Source organism: Leucopleurus acutus, assembly GCF_964270905.1.
Source record: "Leucopleurus acutus genome assembly, chromosome: 6".
Classification (NCBI taxonomy): Eukaryota; Metazoa; Chordata; class Mammalia; order Artiodactyla; family Delphinidae; genus Leucopleurus; species Leucopleurus acutus.
The window spans coordinates 52,114,090-52,137,811 of NC_139149.1; the positions used below are offsets into that span (position 1 = coordinate 52,114,090).

A 23,722-nucleotide genomic window follows, 5' to 3' on the forward strand; every position below is an offset into this window, starting at 1 on the left:
TCTTGGGATATCTAGTCTCTTTAATAGTCTTGAGTTTTCCTTCCCTTTCAGTCCTTCTTTTAAGACAAAAAACGTATTTTTCTCATAAAGGACACATACACAACATTGCAACCCACAATCATCTACTCATTTTACAGCACAATATATTGGCTCACATACTAAATAAGAGAATACTGCTTTGGGAGGTTGGTAGCAGACGCCACAGGCTTCACTGCTCCTCCTGCATTTAAGATTAGCGCAGCCCCGTCATGAGAACAAAACATTATTTTGTCCCAGTTTAAGATAAAATACATTCAACTTTCTTTTCCTTTTTATCTTTTTTTTTTTTTTCCCCCACACTGTGTGGCTTGCGGGATCTTAGTTCCCCAACTAGGGTCCTCGGCAGTGAAAGCGTGGAGTCCTAACCACTGGGCCGCTAGGGAATTCCCTTTATCTTTTATACTGGACTAAAGAGTAAAGAAAAACCAAGTCTTGATAAATGCCAAAGTAATACTTTTATAATATAGAGACTAAAACATGTGTGAATGTTATTGCGCAGTTTAGAAGTCTATGAAAAATACCTATTTTTTAAAACATGCAACTCACTGAAAGATGCTGACGTTTAAAATTGAAAGTTGTGTTGTCAGTTGAAAATGAGAAATTGAGATGTTCGTGAGGGAGAAATTGTCGGGAAAGCAGTAGAACATTTCCTGCCCGTGGGTGCAGTCTTGAGGATTGGTGACGGCCATGACAAATCCAACAGCCATCACCACAGCACCAATGGGAAGCATGACACAGGACATAATCTTATCTGAGTGTGTCCTCGGTTCTTCAGACAGTTTCAGATAACATGCTGATGGGATGATAAAAATTAGGGGAGCTGCACAGAGCACACCCTGCGTATTCAAAACAAGAAATAAGATAATGTTACTGAATGGAGCGTTCCTTGGACAGTTTTTAAAAAACATTTACAAAATGTATTTGTCATCAAATAACATGCATGTTAAACGTTTGATAGGTTCAGTTAAATCAAACAGAGGAAAGAAAAATAATTCCAAGAAAGACTTAGGAATAGGTTTTTCCCTTACTGATGGTATATTTACAAATGAGAAAAGCAAAATAATATAATAGTATATCAGGCTTAAATAATAATCAGAAAATAATATAAAATAAAGCAGATGGTAAGACTGACTCCTGGCAAACTCTTAAAAGTTCCCATATTTTCAGTCACATCATATTTCCTTATACTCTTCATTTCAAATTGCTGGTTATCTATTATGCCATTCAAAGCTGAGAGGTCTGTTTGTGAGCTGTGTACAAAAGGGGACTATTGGGAGGTGTATATAGGGCATAACGTCTTATCTCTCCTCTCCTCTTTCCTTGACTTTGTATGAAAGTAGGTGCCTGTCTGTATGAGAAAGGAAAACTGTACCCCTAAGGGTACTTAGCATGAAGTAGCATTTCTAAATCCTCTTTCAAGTAAAACTAAACACATTATTACCCTAGAAAATTGACAGCAGAACTAAATAACTATGACTCATTCACCCTTCCCCCACATTGGCTTACGGATAAGTCCAACCTGAGGAGGAATGTTAGATTGAAAATTATGGGAAGTGGTGTTGTCTATTATAGAAAGAACAAGAGTTACTGACTTCAAAGGAAAGAGACTTTCCCCTTGAGGAGGCCAAATCTGCACTAGTAACTCTGTGAATGAAGTAATGTTAAAATTTAATGCACTTTAGGTAATATTTTTTCTAATTATGTTAAAAATTAATTATATATTAAACAAAACATAACACATATTATTAACAAAATATATTTATATGATGTGACAAATGACATATGACGAATGATATCTTCTTAAACCGTAATACAGAAAATTTTTAAAACACACAATAACCAATATGATATGGTTTAGAATACAAAAGAAGCTTTCCATAAAAAATATATTTTCCATACCTGAAAAAGTTATTATGGAAATTTGTAAATATACAGAAAAGTAGAAAGGATAGTATAATGAAACCCTATATGCCTATCACTATGGTTTGAAAGCTTTTGACACATTATTTTGGTAGATTGTCCCTAGGGAAAAATCATAGAAAACTGATTTTGAAATTGGATGATGTAAAAGAACAGATTAGACCTTAAAAATAGTTTTAAAAGAAAGATTTTTCTCAGTATCACCATTTACTAAGTTTACTGTATTTTACACTAATTACTACTCTCATACAAGAAATATACGACTATGATTTCAAAAATGTAACTTTTTTATTTTTACAAAAACAGCAAAAGTCTGGAGAAATATCAATTGAGGGGGACAAATTATGAAGTCAGACTAGCCAGGCAGCATCTAAAAATCTGGGGAAGAATAGAAGGGACCACACTTCATGGAAAATATTTCTACAGTCAGAGATATAAGAATGAGAAAATTCTAAGAGGTACCATATTCTAATTTAAAATATATGGACAATATAATTTTGCTATTCATAGCACATGAATACAAATGATTACCTACAAAGGTACACAGCATATAAAGGATTAGTTTTCATATGGCCAGAGTTAAATGAATTATGGATTCCTTAGGCTCCATCATGTCACTTGAAACTGACAATGTTTTTCAAGTTATAAAAAATACTGTAGAACTCAATCTGTGCTTACAATAATTATCCTTTGATTTCTATGAAATAATTTTTGAAAACAATTATATATGTATGCGTGCGTGTGTGTGTGTGTGTGTGTGTGTGTGTGTGTGTGTGTGTGGAGAGAGAGAGAGAGAGTCTCTTCTCTTCATAGGAACAAACATGTGAAACTACTTCATCTGGAACTGTGGAGTGTGAAAGTGCTATCAAGATGAAAACTGCCACCAGCTGCTGCTAAGAAGCTGTCATCAGTCAGCATTTGGGACTCTTCCAAACCTAACTTGCTGGGCAGTGCAAAGTAATGGGTGTTCTGTTTATGCCATAATTTTTAAGGGTTGAGAAAGTAGTGGGAATTAGTGGGAAAACTGTATAGCTGATGTTTGTACTGGAAGAAGTCCAGTCGAGTATCTTGTCTTGATAGCGGTTACTTTCCTAATATTTGAGAGCTCCGTCTTGCTAGAGATTGTTGTTAGGACCTAAGATCATCAGTAAAATGATAGAACAGTTCCATCTGCTCTATTCCCTACAAATGAGTCCAGCTAATTTGATCTATCTAATATAGCCTTGCCTGAGGTTACACCACTGGCTTTGGGATAATTTTTGAAATTTCTTGACAGGACATAAATACCATACCAATTTATCAAAGAGCCAAGAAAATATAGCCTTAATTATAAAGGGTGGGGGGAAAGCACTATCCTTTGATAATAACACCACAGAAGCCAGCGCATTTTGTAGTTTGCAAGGGGGAAATAACAGAAAGTGTTGAAGATCTTTACGGGCAATACAGATTGGAAAAGTATCTGAGTTCTCCTACCTGAATATAAACCTCTCATTTATGCAAGGAAGCTGAAAACTAAATAAAAGAATGCTTATACATATTGAAAATTTCTACTCAGTAATCAATTTGGACTCGTGAAATGTGTTCCTATACCTTAGAAAGAAACTCTAGCTCACAGGTCTTTGGCAGCCTGGACTATGGCTCCCTCACTCTGAATGTGGGCTTTTGCTGGGTAACTGGTTTGCTGTCCTCCTTCCACTGTAAGCTGCACACAGTGCTTGCTGGGCTGGTTACTCTGACCACAAGCACCAGCTGCTTCATCTCTTCTCTTTGCTCTGCTGCACGTAGAAACCCATAGGACCCAATTACTGCAGATGCCTCTTCTCTCTAAGAGCAACGTCAGTGCCAAGATGCTGGATTCTTATTACCAAGAATGGAACCTACATTTATTTTATTTGTTTCTAAAATGAATCCTTTAAAATTGAGGGTGCATTTGCCTTGGAAAATATGTCGTTGTCTGCTGCCATGAAAACAATAAAATAAAAGGGAAGCTAAGTTCTAAATGGGGTTTTGCTTTTTATTAAATAACTAATATAACCCTGAATAATTTATTCTGTATTATTTTAGTTATACTAAGTAACAGCATTCCCCTAACTTTGCAAGTTGAAGGTCTGATTCTATTACACATCTCATTTGTAAAGGTCCATATTCTACTTATTCTTTTTTTTTAAAATAAATTTATTTGTTTGTTTTTATTTTTGGCTGTATTAGGTCTTTGTTACTGTGCGCGGGCTTTCTCTAGTTGTGGCGAGTGGGGGCTGCTCTTTGTTTTGGTGCGTGGGCTTCTCGTCGTGGCTTCTCTTGTTGCAGAGCACGGGTTCTAGGCCCGCGGGCTTCAGTAGTTGTGGCACATGGGCTCAGCAGTTGTGGCACATGGGCTCAGTAGTTGCGGCTCGCGGGCTCTAGAGCACAGGCTCAGTAGTTGTGGCACACGGGCTTAGTTGCTCTGCAACATGTGGGATCTTACTGGGCCAGAGATCGAACCCATGTCTCCTGCATTGGCAGGTGGATTCTTAACCACTGCGCCACCAGGGAAGCCCTCTACTTATTCTTGATTCTACCACTTAAAACTAGTGTGACCTATTTAAGTGTTTATTAACAGATGAATGGAAAAAGGTGTGGTATCCATACACATACACACACACACACAGAAATATTACTCAGACATAAAAAAGAATGAAATTCTGCCATTTGCAATAACATGGATGGACCTAGAGCCTATTATGCTTAGTGAAATAAATCAGAGAAAGACAAATACTGTATGTTGTCACTTATATGTGGAATGTAAAAAATAAAACAAAGTAGTGACTATAACAAAAAAGAAACAGACTCACAGATATAGAGAACAAACTAGTGGTTACCAGTGGGGAGGGGTGAAGGTAGAAAGGGCAGGATAGGGGAAGGGGATGAAGAGATATAAACTATTATGTATAAGATAGATAAGCTACAAGGATATATTGTACAGCATAGGAAAATATAGCCATTATTTTATATTAACTTTAAATGGAATATAATCTATAAAAATATTGAATCACTATGTTGTACACCTGGAAGTAATCTATTATAAATCAACTATACTTTAATTAAAAAAAAAACTAGTGTGACCTATTTAATCACTCCAATCACTCTGTGCCTCAGTTTCTTCATCTATACAATTAATACAGATTAAGAGGATAATGCATGCAAAACACTTGGCACAGAGTAAACGCTCCCTACATGTTAGCTCACACTGTTGCTCAGAAGGGGAACACCACATGCTTTAGCTACTTCGAAAGTGTTGCGTGACCTGGCTTGCATTACTGACAGAAATGATGCTTGATCTGGCTTTATGAAACATGACAAATGCCCACACAAAACGGAGTTGAACAAAGACCTGACTATGATATTGTGCTAACCAAAAGACATTTGTTGACCGGAAAAATGTGCACTCAAGTGGTCTGGAAGAGAATGCAGATCTTAGATTTTATGAATTCCTACAAAGTGCTTTAAAACTAGTGTAATTGAGTTATTAGATCATGACAATTTAACACTCTGTTTTTTATGAATGTTTATATAACCAGGTTTTTAAAAAATCTAAAGATCTAGAATCATGTATTAAATTTTTAAAAATAGTCCTCCAAGCCAGCTCAGATCTTGACTTTATAACAGATATTCACCAAATATTATTCTTTGACTACAACACCAGAATTCTGTCTTAACCACAAAAAATTTCAACATAAGCATAACAGGGAATATTTAATGTGATTATGTGCTTATAATTTTATTGTGTGTGATTCACAGTGAACAGAAAGTAATGGTCAAATTTACAAAAATATATCATTCCTGAAACATAAGCAATATGTGTACGCTTGCTTAACTTAAAGGGAACAAAACGTTCTTAGGCTATCAAAATAGTGAGTGGCAAGGCACTTGATAAAGACATTTTCTCTCATATGACAATCCTACAATATTCTAACAAACAAACAAACATGCGAACTCAAACGAGACATTTCACAAAATAAGAAATAACAGAGCTGGGAGTCATGTCGATCATGTCCTCAGCATCATTAGAGGGTTACCATTACTGTCAACCCCAACAATTTTTTGTAACACTTAATTTCCTAGTGCTACACTAAGAATGTCTCTTATGTCCAGGAGCATTTGTAGAAATAGTTCCTCAACTGTGCTCCCAAGGGCAATCGCCCATGCAGTAATTTGGAGCACTGTGTTCTTGGCGCTGTGCTATATACTGTGGAAGATGGAGGAGGCAGCTAAGTACCATTCTTGTCTCCAAAGAACTTGCACATAGATAGGCAAGGCAAGCTTATGGACAGTCCAAATAATACATAATACAAGATAATACATAAATCAAGTTAGCACATTTAGGTAGCAGTCATCCCTTTATGTAGACCAAGGTTGGAACATGAAATGATTTTGAGTGAACCTACTAGCCTTTGGCCTATGCAAAATTAGGATGTAGGTAAAAGTTACTTTTGATAATGATCCATCTCTCCTATGAGCCTTTTTTCCATTGCTAATGGAATAGATGTTTCCCTAGTCCCATGCGGTTTCAGGGGAGCTGCCTACTCCCTACTTTCCACATACTCTGATGCAGGAAAATTCCCAATAGTGTTCCTGACTGAATCTTCCACTACCTTTGCCTGGACCTTCAAATCCAAATGGCACTTGGAGGGAACAGTGTCTCGGGCACTGACAATAATACCTTCCCCCTTCCCCTTAACTCTCAGTGGAGTGAGTAAATGATAACTTGGGATTCCATCTGAAAAGCTTGCCCTCCCTGTGGGGGCATGATTGATAAATGCTAAGTGGTGTGATTCTGAGTAGAAATTTCATTAGGACTGTAGAAGGGGAAGATGAAAGACTCTAAAGTGGTAGATTCACTTCTATTCATGTTTCACCAAATGCCATCATTATCCTACTTCCACAAAGTAGAACCAAGGAGTCATTCTTTTTTTTTTTTGGTCACTTTTAAAAACTGACATATAGTTGACATACGATATTATGTTAGTTTTAGGTGTACTACATAGTGATTTGACATTTACATACATTATAAAATGATCACCACAATGAGTCTAGTAAATCATCTGTCCCCATACGAAGTTATTACAGTACTATAGACCATATTCCTTATGCTGTATATTACATACACATGGCTTATTTATTCTATAACTGGAAGTCTGTATCTCTTAATCTCCTTGACCTATTTCACCCCCCTCACCACTCCCTTCTGGCAACCACTCATTTGTTCTCCGTATCTATGAGCCTGTTTTCATTTTTCTTTTAATCTTTCTTAGATTCCACATATAAGTAAGATAATACAGTATTTGTCTTTTTCTGTGTGACTTATTTCACTTAGCATAATACACTCTGGATCCAACTATGATTTCATTTTGTTTTGCCCAAGTAGTATTCCATTGCATATACATACCACATCTTCTTTATTTATTCATCTATTGATGGACACTTAGGTTGTTTCCATATCTTGGCTACTGTAAATAATGCTGCCATGTACTTCAGGGTGCATATATATTTTCAAATTAGTGTTTTTGTTTTTCTTTGGATAAATACCCAGAAGAGGAATTGCTGGATCCCAAGAAGTCATTCTTGATGTGTCCCTCTATCCCCCTGTCCTCCCAGTTGAATTGGTTACCAAATTCTGTCAATCTTTTCTCAAAAATGTCTTTTCAGAGTCTACTTATACCTCTTTCTTTTCTTCATTGCCTATATAGCAGCTGAACTTTTATTTGTGAGATTGTAAGCTCCACGATAGCATGGATCCTTTCTGATTTCCTCCCATCCTTGTATCTCTGTTGTGTGGAATACAGTATACTTGACCCTTGAATAATGTAAGGGTTAAGGGGTTTCTGAGCAGTCGAAAATCCGTGTATAACTTATAGTCAGCCCTCCACATACTTGGTTCCTCCATATCTGCAGATTCAACCAACTGAGGTTCATGTAGTACATATTTATTGAAAAAAATCTGTGCACAAGTGGACCCGTGCAGTTCAAACCCATGTTGTTCAAGGCTCAACTGTAATTATGCAATATATATCTGATCAACAAATAAACAAGTTAGAAAATGCACTAAATTTTAAAACTTTGTAATATTTGCATAGAAAGGAAAGGAAAATAATAATTACAGGAAAGAATAAACATAAGCCAAAGGATAAAAGAAAGAATTAATATGGCTTACTCGTAGGTCAAAAATAAGATCGACTAGAGCTGAGGGCAACTTATGGGAAGTTAATGGTAAAAAACTTTCCATAGAAGGTTTGGGGTCAGATCATAAAGGCAACAGATTTTATGCTTGTTGGTAGGAAAGTGGAGATTTTTAAGCAGGATGGTGATAAATTGGAAGCAGAGCTTAAATATATGCTAGTTGAAGCAAAACGCCAGTACTAATTCAGATGTGATATGATGAGGACCTAGATTTGGGAAGCAGCAGTAGAGACTACAAAATAAAGTCTAGAGGGAGAAAAAAACACTTCAAAGAAAAAAAGAAGAACTTGTGCCAGGGTAAGTGAATGTGGGGTGTGGATATAAGTCTCTTCATTACATATTTTAATTAATCTCTCTAGACCTATCTTCACTCTGCATAGGACTTTCCAGATCCGTTTAATTTATTGTTATTTTCAGTAATATGTATGTTCTACAGAAAACAGAATATGAAAAAAGTCCTTTAAACCAATATCTTAATTTCAGCACTACTGACATTTTGGATTGGATAATTCTTTGTAGTAGGGGTTACCCTGCACATTATGGGATGGTTAGCCACATTCCTGTCCTCTACCCACTAGATACCACTAGCACCAGCCTACCCAGTTGTGGCAACTAAAAATGTCTCTAGACATTGCTAAATGTCCCCTGCAGGTGGAGAGGGAAGGGCAATATTTCCCCCACTGGAGAACCACTGCTCTAAAAATATAGTCCTATAAAGTACACAATATCATCTTTATAAATATTTACTATAATATAACAAACACATTTTCATTCCACTTTAGAAAGTGACACCTTTGTTAAGGGAAAATACACCTCATGTTAAATGTAAACATTATTGTAAAAGGGATTCTTAGAATCTTTAAATGTACTTACATTGAGCTCTAAAACTATTCCAAGGCAATCAATCAGCAATGACACAAGTGTGGCCACAGTAATGATAACTACTGTTATGATAATGTGGAGAACTGACGAAAGAGTCCCACCAAAAAACACATTGGCAATTACCTGCCAAATATAAACAGATTATTTAGAGAGGGAGTCTCAGAGTTGTGCAGGACTTATTAAGAGAGTATTTTATATTATAGTAGTTAGGACTGTATAAAATACTACCAATTAGGCAATCAATCAAATCTTAAGCCAAAGCCATATGAATGAATGTTCTATCGTTTCCAAAGTATTTACACATAGACACACACACATATCAATAACAAGTATTCTTTGTTGAACTATCAGACAGGCAGTGGATTACATTCCAGACTCAGAACACGGCATACTAATGTGTGTATAAATATATTTCTCAAGTGTAAGAGAGACCTTGGGAAGTTACCTTATCCTTCCTCCTTGAATCCAACAAGGTTACCACTTACACAAACTACAGATGCTATTTAGATTATTTGAATGACCTCTAAGGAAGGGGTTAGCACAATATCCTTTAATAATAACGAGTGTGTAATATCCTTTACTAATAGGAAATTAATTTCATATAATCTAAATCCTATTTGATACAAGCCAAGTCTGTTTTATCTCGCCTTTCCTCAACAAAAATGGAGAAGAGTTGATTACCATTTTCCATTGATACTCCGATCAGGAAATCGATCAACAGTTACTTATTTACTGACTTGCTAAGAGAAAATGTCTAGGAGATGATTCCTAGTCTCAGAAATTAACATCCTAATTGGAGAGATCCAACCAATCTAATGAAACAAATAGTGATCAATTTTTGACAGATTAAAAAGATCAAATACAATTCAGAACTAGACAGTGCTTTAGTTATCTAGATCTGTTTCCCTGAGAGTAATTGGCTTTACAGTATTCCTGAAATGTGCTTGTCCTACCTTGGCTTGAGGTAGGACTTGAAACATGGATGGGATTTAGAACAGAATTATAGACCAAGGCAACAGTGTGAAAAAGAGCAAAGAGGTAAGAACAATAAAGATACCTATGGGGGACAAGGAGGAGACAGCCTGAATAGGGTGGTAGCTTTATGCAAAAGAACCATGAGACAAGTATTGGAAATGGTGGGAGAGGGTCAGATGCTGGGGGACCTTAATGACTGTGATAAGTAGCATTCCTAGTTGAGTAACAGTCCCCCATTGACAGGATACTGCCATAACTGTTAATAATTAAATGGGGATACTAATCACTCTTACTCATTTATGGTTTTGCAATTGGTAATGTCCTTCCAAATATTAACTAATTTGAAGTTCATTCTTTTTTTTTTTGCGGTACACAGGCCTCTCACTGTTGTGGCCTCTCCCATTGCAGAGCGCAGACTCCGACACAGTCTCCGGACGCGCAGGCTCAGCAGCCATGGCTCACGGGCCCAGCCGCTCCGTGGCATGTGGGATCTTCCCAGACCGGGGCACGAACCTGCGTTCCCTGCATCAGCAGGCAGACTCTCAACCACTGCGCCACCAGGGAAGCCCCTGAAGTTCATTCTTATAGATGAAGATCACTGAGTGGGGCAGGCTAGTGAGAGTATTTATTAGGCACAGACTGGCTTGGTGGCACCCTTGTACTTGGTTGGCTACTTTACCTGTGAATAGAAACAGCTTTGATAATATTTAGGCCAACTGTATATTTGTGTGTGTGTGTGTGTGTGTGTGTGTGTGTGTGTGCAGAAAGGAGAGAAAGAAAAAGGAAGTGAATGGGTGAGGTATATGCAAAGTTCCTCTGCCTAGTATTTGCTACCATGGCAGAGATCTTGGTTCAGTTCTGTCTTCCTGTCATGGCAGCTAGAAAGGAAACACAAGTTCTAAGTACTGAAGACATAAGCTATACAGGTGGAGTGACTCTGACAGACCACAAGCAGTTCACCAGAAACCACATGAGAATGCACCATTTATTACTGCTGATCTAGAGATCAGATTTGAACCTAAAGTACTGGGCAGAAACTAAAATAAAACCATTTCTGGCATCCAACAATAGTTGGCAAAAATTTTAAAGGCTCTTCAATTTAAAAGATATTCATCAAGTTCTGTCTACTGCTCCCTATATTTGAGGAGAGCTGGCCTATGAGTTATACATTTGTAAGTGAGGACAAGTGATTAACTGCAAAGGATGTACATAGTGCTGAACATTTCCTCATTCCTTTTTCTTGTGCAGTTCCCTATCTGCAGAAGTGGCATAAGGTAAGCACTGGTGTGCCTCTAGAAGCCTGCCCATTAGTTAGTGTGTCTGAAGCTCTGTAGGCATTTCGCTTCACACATTAGACCCATTGACATGGTGCACTGTGTAAACAGCCTCTAGGAATAGATCCTAAGACTAAGCCTTTTCAGTGTGATTCCTGAAAGAACCACTATGAAGCAGGATCATGTTTTTCTGCTAAATGGTACAGTGGATTTTTAGCATACTGTATAAGGGATTCCTGACAAGCCACATTATCCAATTTTACACAAAAAGAATTAGTTCTCTTTTACCTAATCTTCCTCTACAAATTCAGGTGGGCTATGTAACATAACTTGGAGTTGACTTTATAAGTGAAATATCTGAATATACAGATATAAGTAAATAATATACTCTCTATTATTTTATATGGTATATAAGTATAAATAGATAAATATATTTATCATAATAAACATTTATAAATTTATGAATGAATAAAGAAATGTTTATTTTATATTTACATAAACATAAACATTTATAAATTTATAAATATAGAATAAAATATATCTGTAAAACTAATGGTTTAAATTGAATTTTGGGTTTTCATGAAAAATAAAATATTTTAGTTTTTTAAAACTAATAAAACTCATCAAATCTGTCCTGTGGTGCCTTTAAAACATGTTTACTTATAAAACATTTTAGCCAAAAAACAATTTTGTAAAACATGTTTTAAACCTTAGTACTTAATTTCTTTGTAAGAATGAGTAAAATAGGGCTTCCCTGGTGGCGCAGTGGTTGAGAGTCCGCCTGTCGATGCAGAGGACACAGGTTCGCGTCCCGGTCCGGGAAGATCCCACATGCTGTGGGGCAGCTGGGCCCGTGAGCCATGGCCGCTGAGCCTGTGCGTCCGGAGCCTCTGCTCCGCAATGGGAGAGGCTACAACAGTGAGAGGCCCGCGCACAGCAAAAAAAAAAAAAAAAAAAAGAATGAGTAAAATAAAATCTTGGTTTGACTCTATTAAATGCTGGCATTCACTTTGGAATGCAGTTGTATTAATATTTATACTTACGTTAATATAAACTAAACTACCAAACATGATTTTCAAATCCAACTTTTGAAAAAATATCTTGTAAACATTTGAATATGAATTTATCTTTAAACTGGTTAAAAGAGAAAATTTTATACATTATATTACTTGTCATGCACTTGGGAATTTGCAAAATCAAATGATTTATAAATCGCCCCAAATTAATGCAGTAGAGAGATGACCTAGGTAAAGTTTTGGAAAGAAGTTGTGCTTACCTCTCTAGTCACAAAGCATTCAATCGGGTACGTCAAAATGACAGTGACTCCATAACAAAACCTTCCAAATGTTACCAAGTCATCATTTCTGCAATAATTTTCAAATAAGTCTCCTAGAGAATAATATAAAATAGATGTATTTAATAGATACTGGGTATTGAGATAAATATCTAATAAATGAGATATTGGATATTTATTATATAAGTGAAGCTACATAAACGTCATTTAATTTAATAGAATAGATTGCCAAATCTAAACATAAATTTTACATTCAAAAACTATATAATTACTGATGGGTATTAAAAGTAGCACATGTTCCACTTGAAAGCAAATTCATCACTAATAGTTTTTTTCTTAGTCTCAGTGTTTGTTTTTAGAAGATTAGCCTTATATTTGTACCAAGCTCTGAAAAATACTTTTATCCATTGTCTTCTTACACCAGAATCAACTCCCTAAATTCTTGTGCACTGGTTTTATAAACTTGCTTCTGGTCTTTGTTTCTGGTAAGTAAGTGACTTCATTATTAAAAAAAAAAAAAAAGTCTGTTAAAATAAACAAATTTCCTTTTGAAATGTTATTCTTAGATCAAGGACAATCCTGAAAGGAACAGTAGACTAGTACATGTAGGGAGCTGAATTTCCTGTATATCACGCTATAGAGTTTAATCACAAACTCAGGGCCACAGCAAGGAATTCCAAACATACATTATCTTCCATGTTATCTGATGAGTCTGAGGTAAATGCACTGATTCAAAACTGTGAAAATATGGTTATTTCCCAGGCAGAGTATTATATTTAATTAGTTCCAAACTAAATGATGGACCATATATACATTGAACCAATTCTTATTTAGAGACTGTATTTTCTTAGACACCTGTGAGGAAATGCAGGGACCTAATGAGGGCACAGATCATGTCAGCAAAAAGTTTCCCAATAGAGAAACAAAGAATATTTGAGACTGTTTATTTCCTAAATATAACATGCTTACATTTTAAAATGTTGGTCACATTTTTCGATGAGACTGACTAGAAAATTAGATAAAAGTCACACACTACCACACTGTTTACAAAGAAAACAAAATAATAATACTTCTGTACTTTTTTTTTTCATTAAAAGACTAAATGACCTGCCTCTTCCCAAGACTTACTTTAAGTGACTCTTTTCCCCTCCCCCTGTTAATTGAAGTAAATGTACATTACTTTTTAGTGTTCCTTTTGGGCAGAAGGAGATTAAATCACAAAGCAGTAGTGGCAGAGGTTCATCCAAGGTTGATTGAAAGGGTTCCAACACTCTGAGAAAAAAGGCCCAAAGCTCCCTGTTCACTAACCTCCACTAAAAAACAGGCCCTGTACCTTTTCAAAAGTCACTGGGAAATTCAAGAACAATGTAGAGTTCTCACTGCCTCACAAGCTGGAGTTTATGTAATGAAAGGGAAAAGAAGCATGCAGTGTGCGCAAACAAGACTAGATTTGCCTAAGGCAAAATGGCCTGAAGAAACAACCTCAGCTTATTCTAGGTTGAGTCTAAGTGTATTTTAGGGAATTATAGCTAGAAAAGAAAGAAAAACAAAACAAAACAAAACAGACAACCAAAACCAAAACCAACCTGTCAGCTTTATTATATAAAGACTTAATTATATCTGCACAATTACTAATGATAAAAACACCAGGAAGGTGTGACTAAGAAAAAGGGTTTATGTCTTATAGAAAAGGCATTTAAAACCAAGGTCCTGTGCAGACTGGCGCCTACAGGCTATTTGTCTTTGCAAACTATGTAGCAATAGTGATACATGGCAATGTTTTGAAACAATTTTAATCAAGATTTTCAAGGTCACTTCATTACTGCACTCTAATGGCACACACCGGTATTATATTTTCGATGGCACTGGGATTTTGTTATTCAGCACTCTTTTATGAAGCCATCTTCTTTATTTCTTGAGAAATCTCTCCCTATAATCATAGTCACCTGTAACCTGCATTTGGAACAATGTACCACCCACCCAAGAGTACTTCAGCGTCATCTGAAAAGTAAGCTAAGCAGAACTAGAGGCTAAGAGACAGTTTTTAATGGGCCATATGTATCCAAAATGGGGTAGATGACAAGATGGAATGGAAAGAAAATGGGACTGAAAGTTAGGAGATGTGTTTTCTACTTTGTCAGCAGCCAGCTTGGGCAAGTTACTCCGCCTCTTTGTGTTCTAGGCAGGGGGTAAAACTAGTTATTCCACTTACCTTCCTAGGGTTGTCTGAAGGTCAAATGAGATAACAAACCCGCAAAAGCTGTGAAATGCATGAATCATAGTATTTAGCAGGCTGTCAGAATACCCTAACTCTCACACTACAGAGATGAGTGAATGTAAGGGTCAAGGATATAGAAGAGATGACCATTCCGTTGTTGGGCCTGGATGAACAGAAGAAAAGAGAAGTGAATTCAGTGTGGGGTCCTGGGATGAGAGTTGGGGTGAGGAGGGAAAGGCCTGGTTTTGTGGGAAAGGTGTATTTTGTGTTTAAGGCAAGAGTGAAACAACTAAGTAGAAATGTCCTGCAGGCAAGAGGCTGGAGATGAAAAGAAAGTTCTGGACTAGAGTTAAAACAATGAAAATCTCCAAGAATTTGTTGAGAGAAAAAAAGCCAACTTGCTTGAGCCAGTTAATGGGGGTTGTGGGGAGAGAGGGAGAGGAGGTAGGAGAAAGTAAAGATGAATCACTCAGAAAGAAAAAAATATTAAGGGAGTGAATGATGGTATGGTAGTGCTCTTTTCTCTGCGGGAGGAAAGAAAGAATGTACAGAACTGTTAAGTGACTCAGAGAGGTCCATGAAAATCAGAACCAAGAAGACTGTTAGCTTTGAAGAGTGGGAGGATATTGGTGTCCTCGAAAGTGAAACTGCAGTGGACTAGTAGAGAGGGAAGCTGGAATTCATGTGCTTTGAAGTGATACCGTGGAAGGAGGGAGAATGGACTACAGAAGAGGCTTAGCAGTTTAAAAAGGAGAAAATTAGGAAAATTAGGAGAGGCAGGAAGGTAGGGGAGAGAATGGGTTCTACTCTGAAGTAGAACATTGGGTATAATTGTACTTAAAATGAGAAGTGACAGCACCACTCCATATGAACACCAAAATATGCTAATACTGAATTTTTCATTTTACCTTGGGTGTAGCCAGTAAATGTCAAGTATCCGCATGTAGCAAAGAGAATACTGATAAATACAGAAATCAAGGTGGACACATGGATGATGCGAGACCACTTAGCTACTGTGGGTTCTTCCAAAGAACCATAAACTAAGAAGCAGTTATGGTGGCAAATAAATGCTGCAATACAAGAAAAAAAAAAGCATTATTAAAGCAAGCACCATAGTTCTCCCTTTCCTTCAGAAAATTCAGAGATGTATGCTACTTTGAAATACTAATGAACTGAAGTTCAGATATACTAATTTACTAAATATGTCAGAAATAATCTTTCTAACAGCTGTAGGAATGAGAAATTTCATTCATATTAGGCTTATATTCTCCTCATGTCACTCTTGATATATACCAGGCCTAGCCAACTTTCTCTCCCATTTCCCAGTGGCCTTTCCAATTTTAAAGGAAATCTAAACAACACCATATTTTCAGTCCAGGGCTTCCTTTCCCATCTGGGATATAACAGAGTAACTTTAGATGGCCAATTCACAATACTTTGTGTGCAAGGTTTTGAAGAAGTCCATAACACTTGCTAGATTTTCAAGTTAAGAAACAAGAAGACTTAAATGAGTTTTCTGCATGAGGAAGAGACTTGTCCAAATTGAAGCACATTCTGGTGATGAGTGAGAAAAGTTTGAGCCTAATTTTATGTTGGCACAAACTGGATCATATGCTGCTAATGGGAAGTCTAAAACGTAGGACGTCTGCTCTCCAGACACACAGCACCTTTTTTTTAAAAAAATTAATTTACTTATTTATTTTTGGCTGTGTTGGGTCTTTGCTGTGCACAAGCTTTCTTTACTTGTGGTGAGTGGGGGCTACTCTTCGTTGCGGTGTGCGGGCTTCTCATTGTCGTGGTTTCTCATTGTGGAGCATGGGCTCTAGGCGTGCAGGCTTCAGTAGTTGTGGCACGTGGGCTCAGTAGTTGTGGCTTGTGGGCTCTAGAGCTCAGGCTCAGTAGTTGTAGCACAGGGGCTTAGTTGCTCCGCAGCATGTGGGATCTTCCCAGGCCAGGGCTCGAACCCGTGTCCCTTGCAGTGGCAGGCGGATTCTTAACCACTGTGCCACCAGGGAAGCCCCACAGCACTTTTTCCTGGTACAGAAGACTCCATATTGAGAAAGGGCCTTGGAAACCATTTACTCACCAAACGACATTACACCAACAGCCTGAATAGCATTGGGCTTTGCAAATATCCAGGCATCTTCTGTTTTTGGTCTAGAAGAGAAATCAGTTAATTTGATGAATGATTAAACAAATGCAAGCATAAGCATAAAAGAAAACAAGAAATGATGTCACACTATAAACTGAACATCTTTAAGTCAGAAATTAATAAGGGGCTCCCATTCATCTTTTTTTTTTTTTTTTTTTTTGTGGTACGCAGGCCTCTCACTGTTGTGGCCTCTCCCGTTGTGGAGCACAGGTTCCGGACGCGCAGGCTCAGCGGCCATGGCTCAGGAGACCAGCCGCTCCGCGGCACGTGGGATCTTCCCAGACAAGGGCACGAACCCGCGTCCCCTGCATCGGCAGGCGGACTCTCAACCACTGCGCCACCAGGGAAGCCCTAATTTTTTTTTTTTTTTGGCTGTGCTGCCCGGCATGTGGGATCTTAGTTCCCCGACCAGGGATTGAACCCGTGCCCCCTGCATTGGAAGCGCAGAGTCTAAACCCCTGGACAGCCGGGGAAATCCCCATCTTTTTAAATTGTAAATAAATTTCCTGGGATTACCAATGTTACTGTTAACCTCAGTCCTTGAAAATGCATGCCCATGACTTGGAGAGACTCTAGTTTTGCATATTTAGAATTGACCTCTTAACTCTGTGACTTTATCTACTTATCAATTTAACAACAAACATTTGTTATGCACTCATCATTTGAGATACTTGTTGAGGGAGATTCAAACATTAATAATGCAAAGTTCTTCCTCAGTTAATCAATGCTGCTCTTTTTTTTTTTTTTGCGGTATGCGGGCTCTCACTGTTGTGGCCTCTCCCAGTGCGGAGCACAGGCTCTGGACGCGCAGGCTCAGTGGCCATGGCTCACGGGCCTAGCCGCTCCGCGGCACATGGGGTCTTCACAGACCGGGGCACGAACCCGTGTCCCCTGCATCGGCAGGCGGACTCTCAACCACTGCAGCACCAGGGAAGCCCTCAATGCTGCCCTTTATTTCCCTTTAACTCTTCCAGGTTCATCCTACCCAAGGGAAATTCACAGTTGGCGCTACAGTTTATTGAGAAAGGTAGACTTGAACTAATATTAATTGAAAAGGTACTTAACTATGTTCTAGGAACTACCCTATGCTATCTCAATCTTCACAATAACACCTAAGTATTATTATCACCATTTAATGTACTAGGAAAGTCAAGCTCTGGGTGGTGACATATCTGGTCAAGCTTCCACAAACAGTAAGTAAAGAAGTTGAGATCTGTCTCTTTGGTCTGTCTCTTCCTTACTGAACTGCCAGTCGCCTCAAATTCCCACCTGTATATACACCTCTCAAAGAGGTTTTAGAAATATATGTACTTTAAATAGCTTGAATAAGTCTCTTTCCTAGTGGAATTAAAATATTTGCCAACCTGTCTATAGGCAGGGACTGGTCTCCCTGTTTAACAAATCCCTGAGTAGCAGTGAAGAGCACAGGCTCCAAGGTCAGACAGCCTGTGTGATCTGGCCCCATCCACTTATTAGCTATGTATCTTAGGCAAAGTACTTAACCTTTCTGTGCTTCAGTTTTGATATCTATAAAATGAGGATAATAATAATAGTACCAAATTCACTGAGTTATTGTGTAAATTAAATAAGAAAAATATGTAAAACTTTGGAAGAGGGCTTCCCTGGTGGCGCAGTGGTTGAGAGTCCGCCTGCCGATGCAGGGGACACGGGTTCGTGCTCCGGTCCGGGGAGAACCCACATGCCGCGGAGCGGCTGGGCCCGTGAGCTATGGCCGCTGAGCCTGCGTGTCCGGAGCCTGTGCTCCGCAACGGGAGAGGCCACAGCAGTGAGAGGCCCGCGTACCGCAAAACAAAAAAAAAAACTTTGGAAGAGAGCCTAGCATACAGTAAGTATTCAATAAATGGTCACTAGTATTATCAGCTTATGTATTAACATTGTTATTATTATACAGTTTCATTTAATAGAAGATAGCAAATGTCCAAAAGTATGGCCGGCTTCCCTGAAAAGGAAAGGCTTCAGTGAGATCCAAAAAAGGCATAAGATAGAAGAGGGGGACAGGGAAGAAGGGTCCTAGAAAGCATAAAGGTACTAGGTATAAATCCATCTATTTCCTAAGTTTGTTATTCATTCTCAATGTAGACACAAAAATGTCTCATCTGTTTTGTCAAAGTTAGTGGGATTTATGCATTATATTACTTCTTTCCATATTTGAAATGAGCATTACAGACACAAAAGAACTAAGGAGCAGGCAAGGGAGGCCTCCTGCTGTTACAGTGCTTGCTCAGAAACCCATAGTTTGTTGAGTGGGAGCTGCTGCCACCTGCTGCTTCCACTACTCATTGCAGTGAACATTACCGACAGCAGCATACCTGTCAAATTCCAATGTTAATGTGGAAAAATACAAATTTTGTCCACAGTCCTTAAACATTTTTTTGAGAAAAGGCAGCACTAACAATTGTAGAAGCTTGAAGATTTTTAACTTTCTAATATGTTTTAAATGATCTACTTTCCCTGGTAGGGTATTCCCAGGTGAATAATATTCATTTTTCCTTTCAGTACAGATTGTGGGGGTGCCCTACTTTTTAACTCTTATATTAGTAATGAAAAGGTAGGAGTTTTATTTTTATTTTTCTTCTTTCATTTAAGTTTAAAACGTTTTTCCTGGTCCATATGGTTCCTTGATATTCCTGGATAAGATGGAGTGTGAAATAGTACCTATGATGATTTTGGATTTTCTGTGTTCAGCTTAATGATGCTGATTTTATAAGATGGAAAATACCAAAAACATGTTACAGATAGGAAAAAAATGTGTGTCCAAACCTAGATAAAGAGAAGGAAAGAGACACTGAATATGGTTTTCCAACCTTTTATAAATTAGCCTGGGATTGAGTTCCAGAAAAATGGTTCCACAGAAAAAAGAAAAGAGAAAGTTTCTTGGTATATTTTATGAAACATTGATACTCAGTGTGGATGAGAAAATGAAGTTACAGACCGCTCTGACTTTAGAATATAGATGCTGAAATAGAAAATGAAATATTATCAAATGCAATCAAGCAATGTTTAAGAAAAAAATCATGTCTAAGAAGAGTTTTTTCCAATAAGTGCAAGAGTAGTTCAGTAATAGAAAAATCTATTAGTATAAGTCATCACATTAACAGATTAATGGAGAAAAAAGCTATGACTGACCATTTCAAAATAGGTAGGAAAGCATACAATCCAGTATTTATTTTGACAAGCATGCTAAGCACGCTATTATTAAAATAGAACTTCCTTAACCTAATAAGGAATATATACCAAAACCTATAGCAAGTGACATATTTAAAAGTGAAAAATTATAAATATTACAATTAAAGGCAGAAACTAGATGAGGATGTTCACTATCACGGCTTTCAGAATATACTATTGGAACTCTTAGCTAATGCAATAAAATAAGACAGTGATAAGATATGTAATCATTGGAAAGTGATAAATTATTTGGACACAATATAATTATGTACACAGAAAACTCAGGGGAATCTACTGACAAGCTATTGGGATTAATAAGAGCATTCAGCAACTTCACTGGATACAAGCTTAATATACAAAAATTAATAGGGTTGATGTATACAAAAAAGAACCAGTTAAAATGTTTTTTAAATGGCAGTGACAACAAAAACACTATTTTTAAAGATATGCATAATATTAATGTCATGACATAATTTTATTGAAAGACAAACAAATGGAGAGATACAGCATATCCATATTTATGAATGGGAAGACTCAATATCATGTAGATGTCAATTCTTTCCAAATTAATATTAAATTTCAAAGAATAAAACATAATATCGATGGAGGAGAGATTGTTTTAAACCTATAAAGGCAGGCTTCCCTGGTGGCTCAGTGGTTGAGAGTCCACCTGCCAATGCAGGGGACATGGGTTCGTGCTCCGGTCCGGGAAGATCCCACATGCCGCGGAGCGGCTGGGCCCGTGAGCCTTGGCCGCTGAGCCTGCGCGTCCGGAGCCTGTGCTCCGCAACGGGAGAGGCCACAACCGTGAGAGGCCCACGAACCGCAAAAACAAAACAAACAAAACCTATAAAGGCAAAAACCATAAAGGTAAAATTGATAAACCTGATAAAATCAATGGAAGGTAAATATTAATATAAAATGTATAATAAAATAATCCATATTCAAAGTTAAAAAATAAAGAAAAGCTAAAAATTGGGAGACGAAATGTGTCTTGCATATAACCAAGAAAGGGTTATTATCCAGTGTATATTAAATGCTACTGCATATCATAATAAAAAGATATTCCAATGAACAATAGACAACAGGTAATTGACAGAAATGAGAATGGCCAACAAATATGCTGTATGTTGCTCACCCTCCTTCATAATTAGAAAAACTCAAATGAAATACATTAAAAAAAAATTTTAAACCTAATTCAATAATAGCAATGTTGAGAAGTTGCTAGGACAAGATACAATTATTATGGAGGGAACTGTAAACTATAAAACAGTTTGGAGAAGATCTTGGCAATATCTAGTAAAGTTTAAGGTACTCAAAGCTTATAAGCAAACAATTACATTTCTAAATTTCTAAACCGTCAGATTGTATGCTGTAGAGCAATTAAAAAGAGTCACCCAGTGCTAATTTTATCAAAATGGAAATATACTGAATACAATATTGAGGGAAAAATAGTGAGTTATATTAGAGAATGTACATTTTTTTTTACCATAGTGATTATTTATGAATATTTTACAAACATACTAATCAATACTAATACGTAAATGCATAGTATAAGTATAGAAGCATGAACAGGAATGATTCAAACCAACTTAAGAATAATAGTTATGTCTGGGAAAAGAAAAATGAATCCAACTTAAGAATTATAGTTATTGCTATGGAAAGAGAAGTACATTGACTTTTAAATATGATAGTCTATTGTTGATAAAGACTGGAACCAAATATAGAAAATTATTTCAAAAAAATTTAGCCCAATTTAAAACTTTCTGAACTTTATATAATTATACAATATTTTCTACATGAAACCTTTTTGGATTTGAACTTAATTTTTAAGCTTAAATTTCCGTAAATAGTCTATAACTGAAATTACATTCTTCCTACTGGAAAGTCATTCAAATCATTCAATTTTCAACAAATATTTGCTGAACACTACCAATGTGGCAATCAGGGTTATGGCCACTGGAAATGCTGCAGAGAAAAAGACAAAACAAAGAGGTCAAATATTTTTTATTCTGTATGATAATCTAGAATAGCAGCATACAATAGTGTGTCGGGGAGGAAGACATTTTCCGCTATTCTAGGTTCTTCTAGCTGCTCTAAGAGTTAAATTGACATGAGACAGATTAACAGGAGAAAATCAAACAGAAGTTTAATGACAGGTATACATGGGAGAGACTCAAGGGAACTGAGTAACTCGCCAAAATGGCCAAAGCCCTCACATTAAATACCATCTTTAGCTAAAGGCAAACAAGGATGTTGGGGGTAGTGGTTTGGGACTTCGAAGGGGAGGAAGGCAATTCACATGAAGGTGGAAAAGTAAATGTTTGGTAAAGAAATGTCTGCTGGGCCATGTGGAGACATGGGACATTTAGCGGACCCTGATCTCTAGCCCTTGCCAAGTTTCTCCACCACACCTAGCACATATTCTTTGCAGGTATCTCTGGTGATTGCTCTATTCCAGGAACATCCCTCTATCTGAATTCTTTTAGGCAGTGAGGAAGAAGGTCAAAGGTACTTCCTGAGTCTTTTGGGTCTTGATTGTTTTCAGCTCGAAATAATCCACCTGCCAAAGAGACACCTTTTGGCATGGCGAATTTTGCTCCCCTACAATTGCTTTCTGTGCTGATGGAAATGTTCTACATCTGTGCTGTGCAATATGGTGACCATTATGCACATGTGGCTACTGAGCATTTAAAATTATCGCTGGAGTTAATTAATTTTTAATTCTATTTAATTTTATCTAATTTAAATAGTCACATGTAGGGGGAGATAAATTAGGAGTTCGGGATTAACATATATACACACTACTATATATAAAATAGGCAAACAACAACGACCTACTGTATAGCACAGGGAAATATACTCAATATCTTGTAATAACCTATAATGGAAAAGAATCCGAAAGAGACTACATATATATTTATATATATACATTTATATGTATAACTGAATCACTTTGCTGTAAACAACACTGTAAATTAACATTTGCAACTAACACAACATTGTCAATTAACTATACTTCAATAAAAAATCATAAAATAAAAAAAATAGTCACATGTGGCTGGTTGCTACTGTGTTGGACAACATAGATCTAAAAGGAGTGGTATAGGTAACTTTTGTTGCAGAAAACCTAATTAGCTTCTAATGGTCTAGAAGAGTTAAAGAAATTACTTAAAGAGGATTTATTTTTCCTGCAGTGTAGCTTATGCGGTAAGTTTCAGCTACTATTTACCAACTGAACTTCCTGAGAGGCAAGAAGAAGAATGGAGGAGATGAGTGTAACAGTAGACAAGAAGAATACTTTGTTAACTTATAAAGAACCATGGCTACTAGAGAATTTGAGAAAGAAAAAAACAAGAAGAAAAGAAAAAGAAGATGAAGAAAGCAAAAAAATAACAAACTGGGAGAAACAAATCAAAATTGTCATTATTAATACAGACATAGGGGGAAAACAGAGTACATAGTAGTCATATTGAAATATTATTAAATATGAACCAAGTAAAGACTAATCTATTATTACAAAGTGATTAAATTATAGGATGAGAACTTTCCTTTTTTTTTTAATT

At 37.0% G+C, this 23,722-nt stretch overlaps 1 protein-coding gene across 1 annotated transcript in view; it reads right to left on the reverse strand.

The window, feature by feature from the left end:
* Window positions 1-567: 567 nt before the first annotated feature.
* Window positions 568-23,722, reverse strand: part of SLC38A11 (solute carrier family 38 member 11) — a gene marked incomplete at its 5' end in the record, with an annotated part of 52,573 nt that continues 29,418 nt past the window's right edge. Inside the window, 5 exon segments of the mRNA XM_082840916.1 lie at window positions 568-875; window positions 9,049-9,180; window positions 12,583-12,695; window positions 15,727-15,888; window positions 16,905-16,975. Of these exon segments, the coding sequence (XP_082697042.1) occupies window positions 582-875; window positions 9,049-9,180; window positions 12,583-12,695; window positions 15,727-15,888; window positions 16,905-16,975 (772 nt within the window). The 3' untranslated portion in view covers window positions 568-581.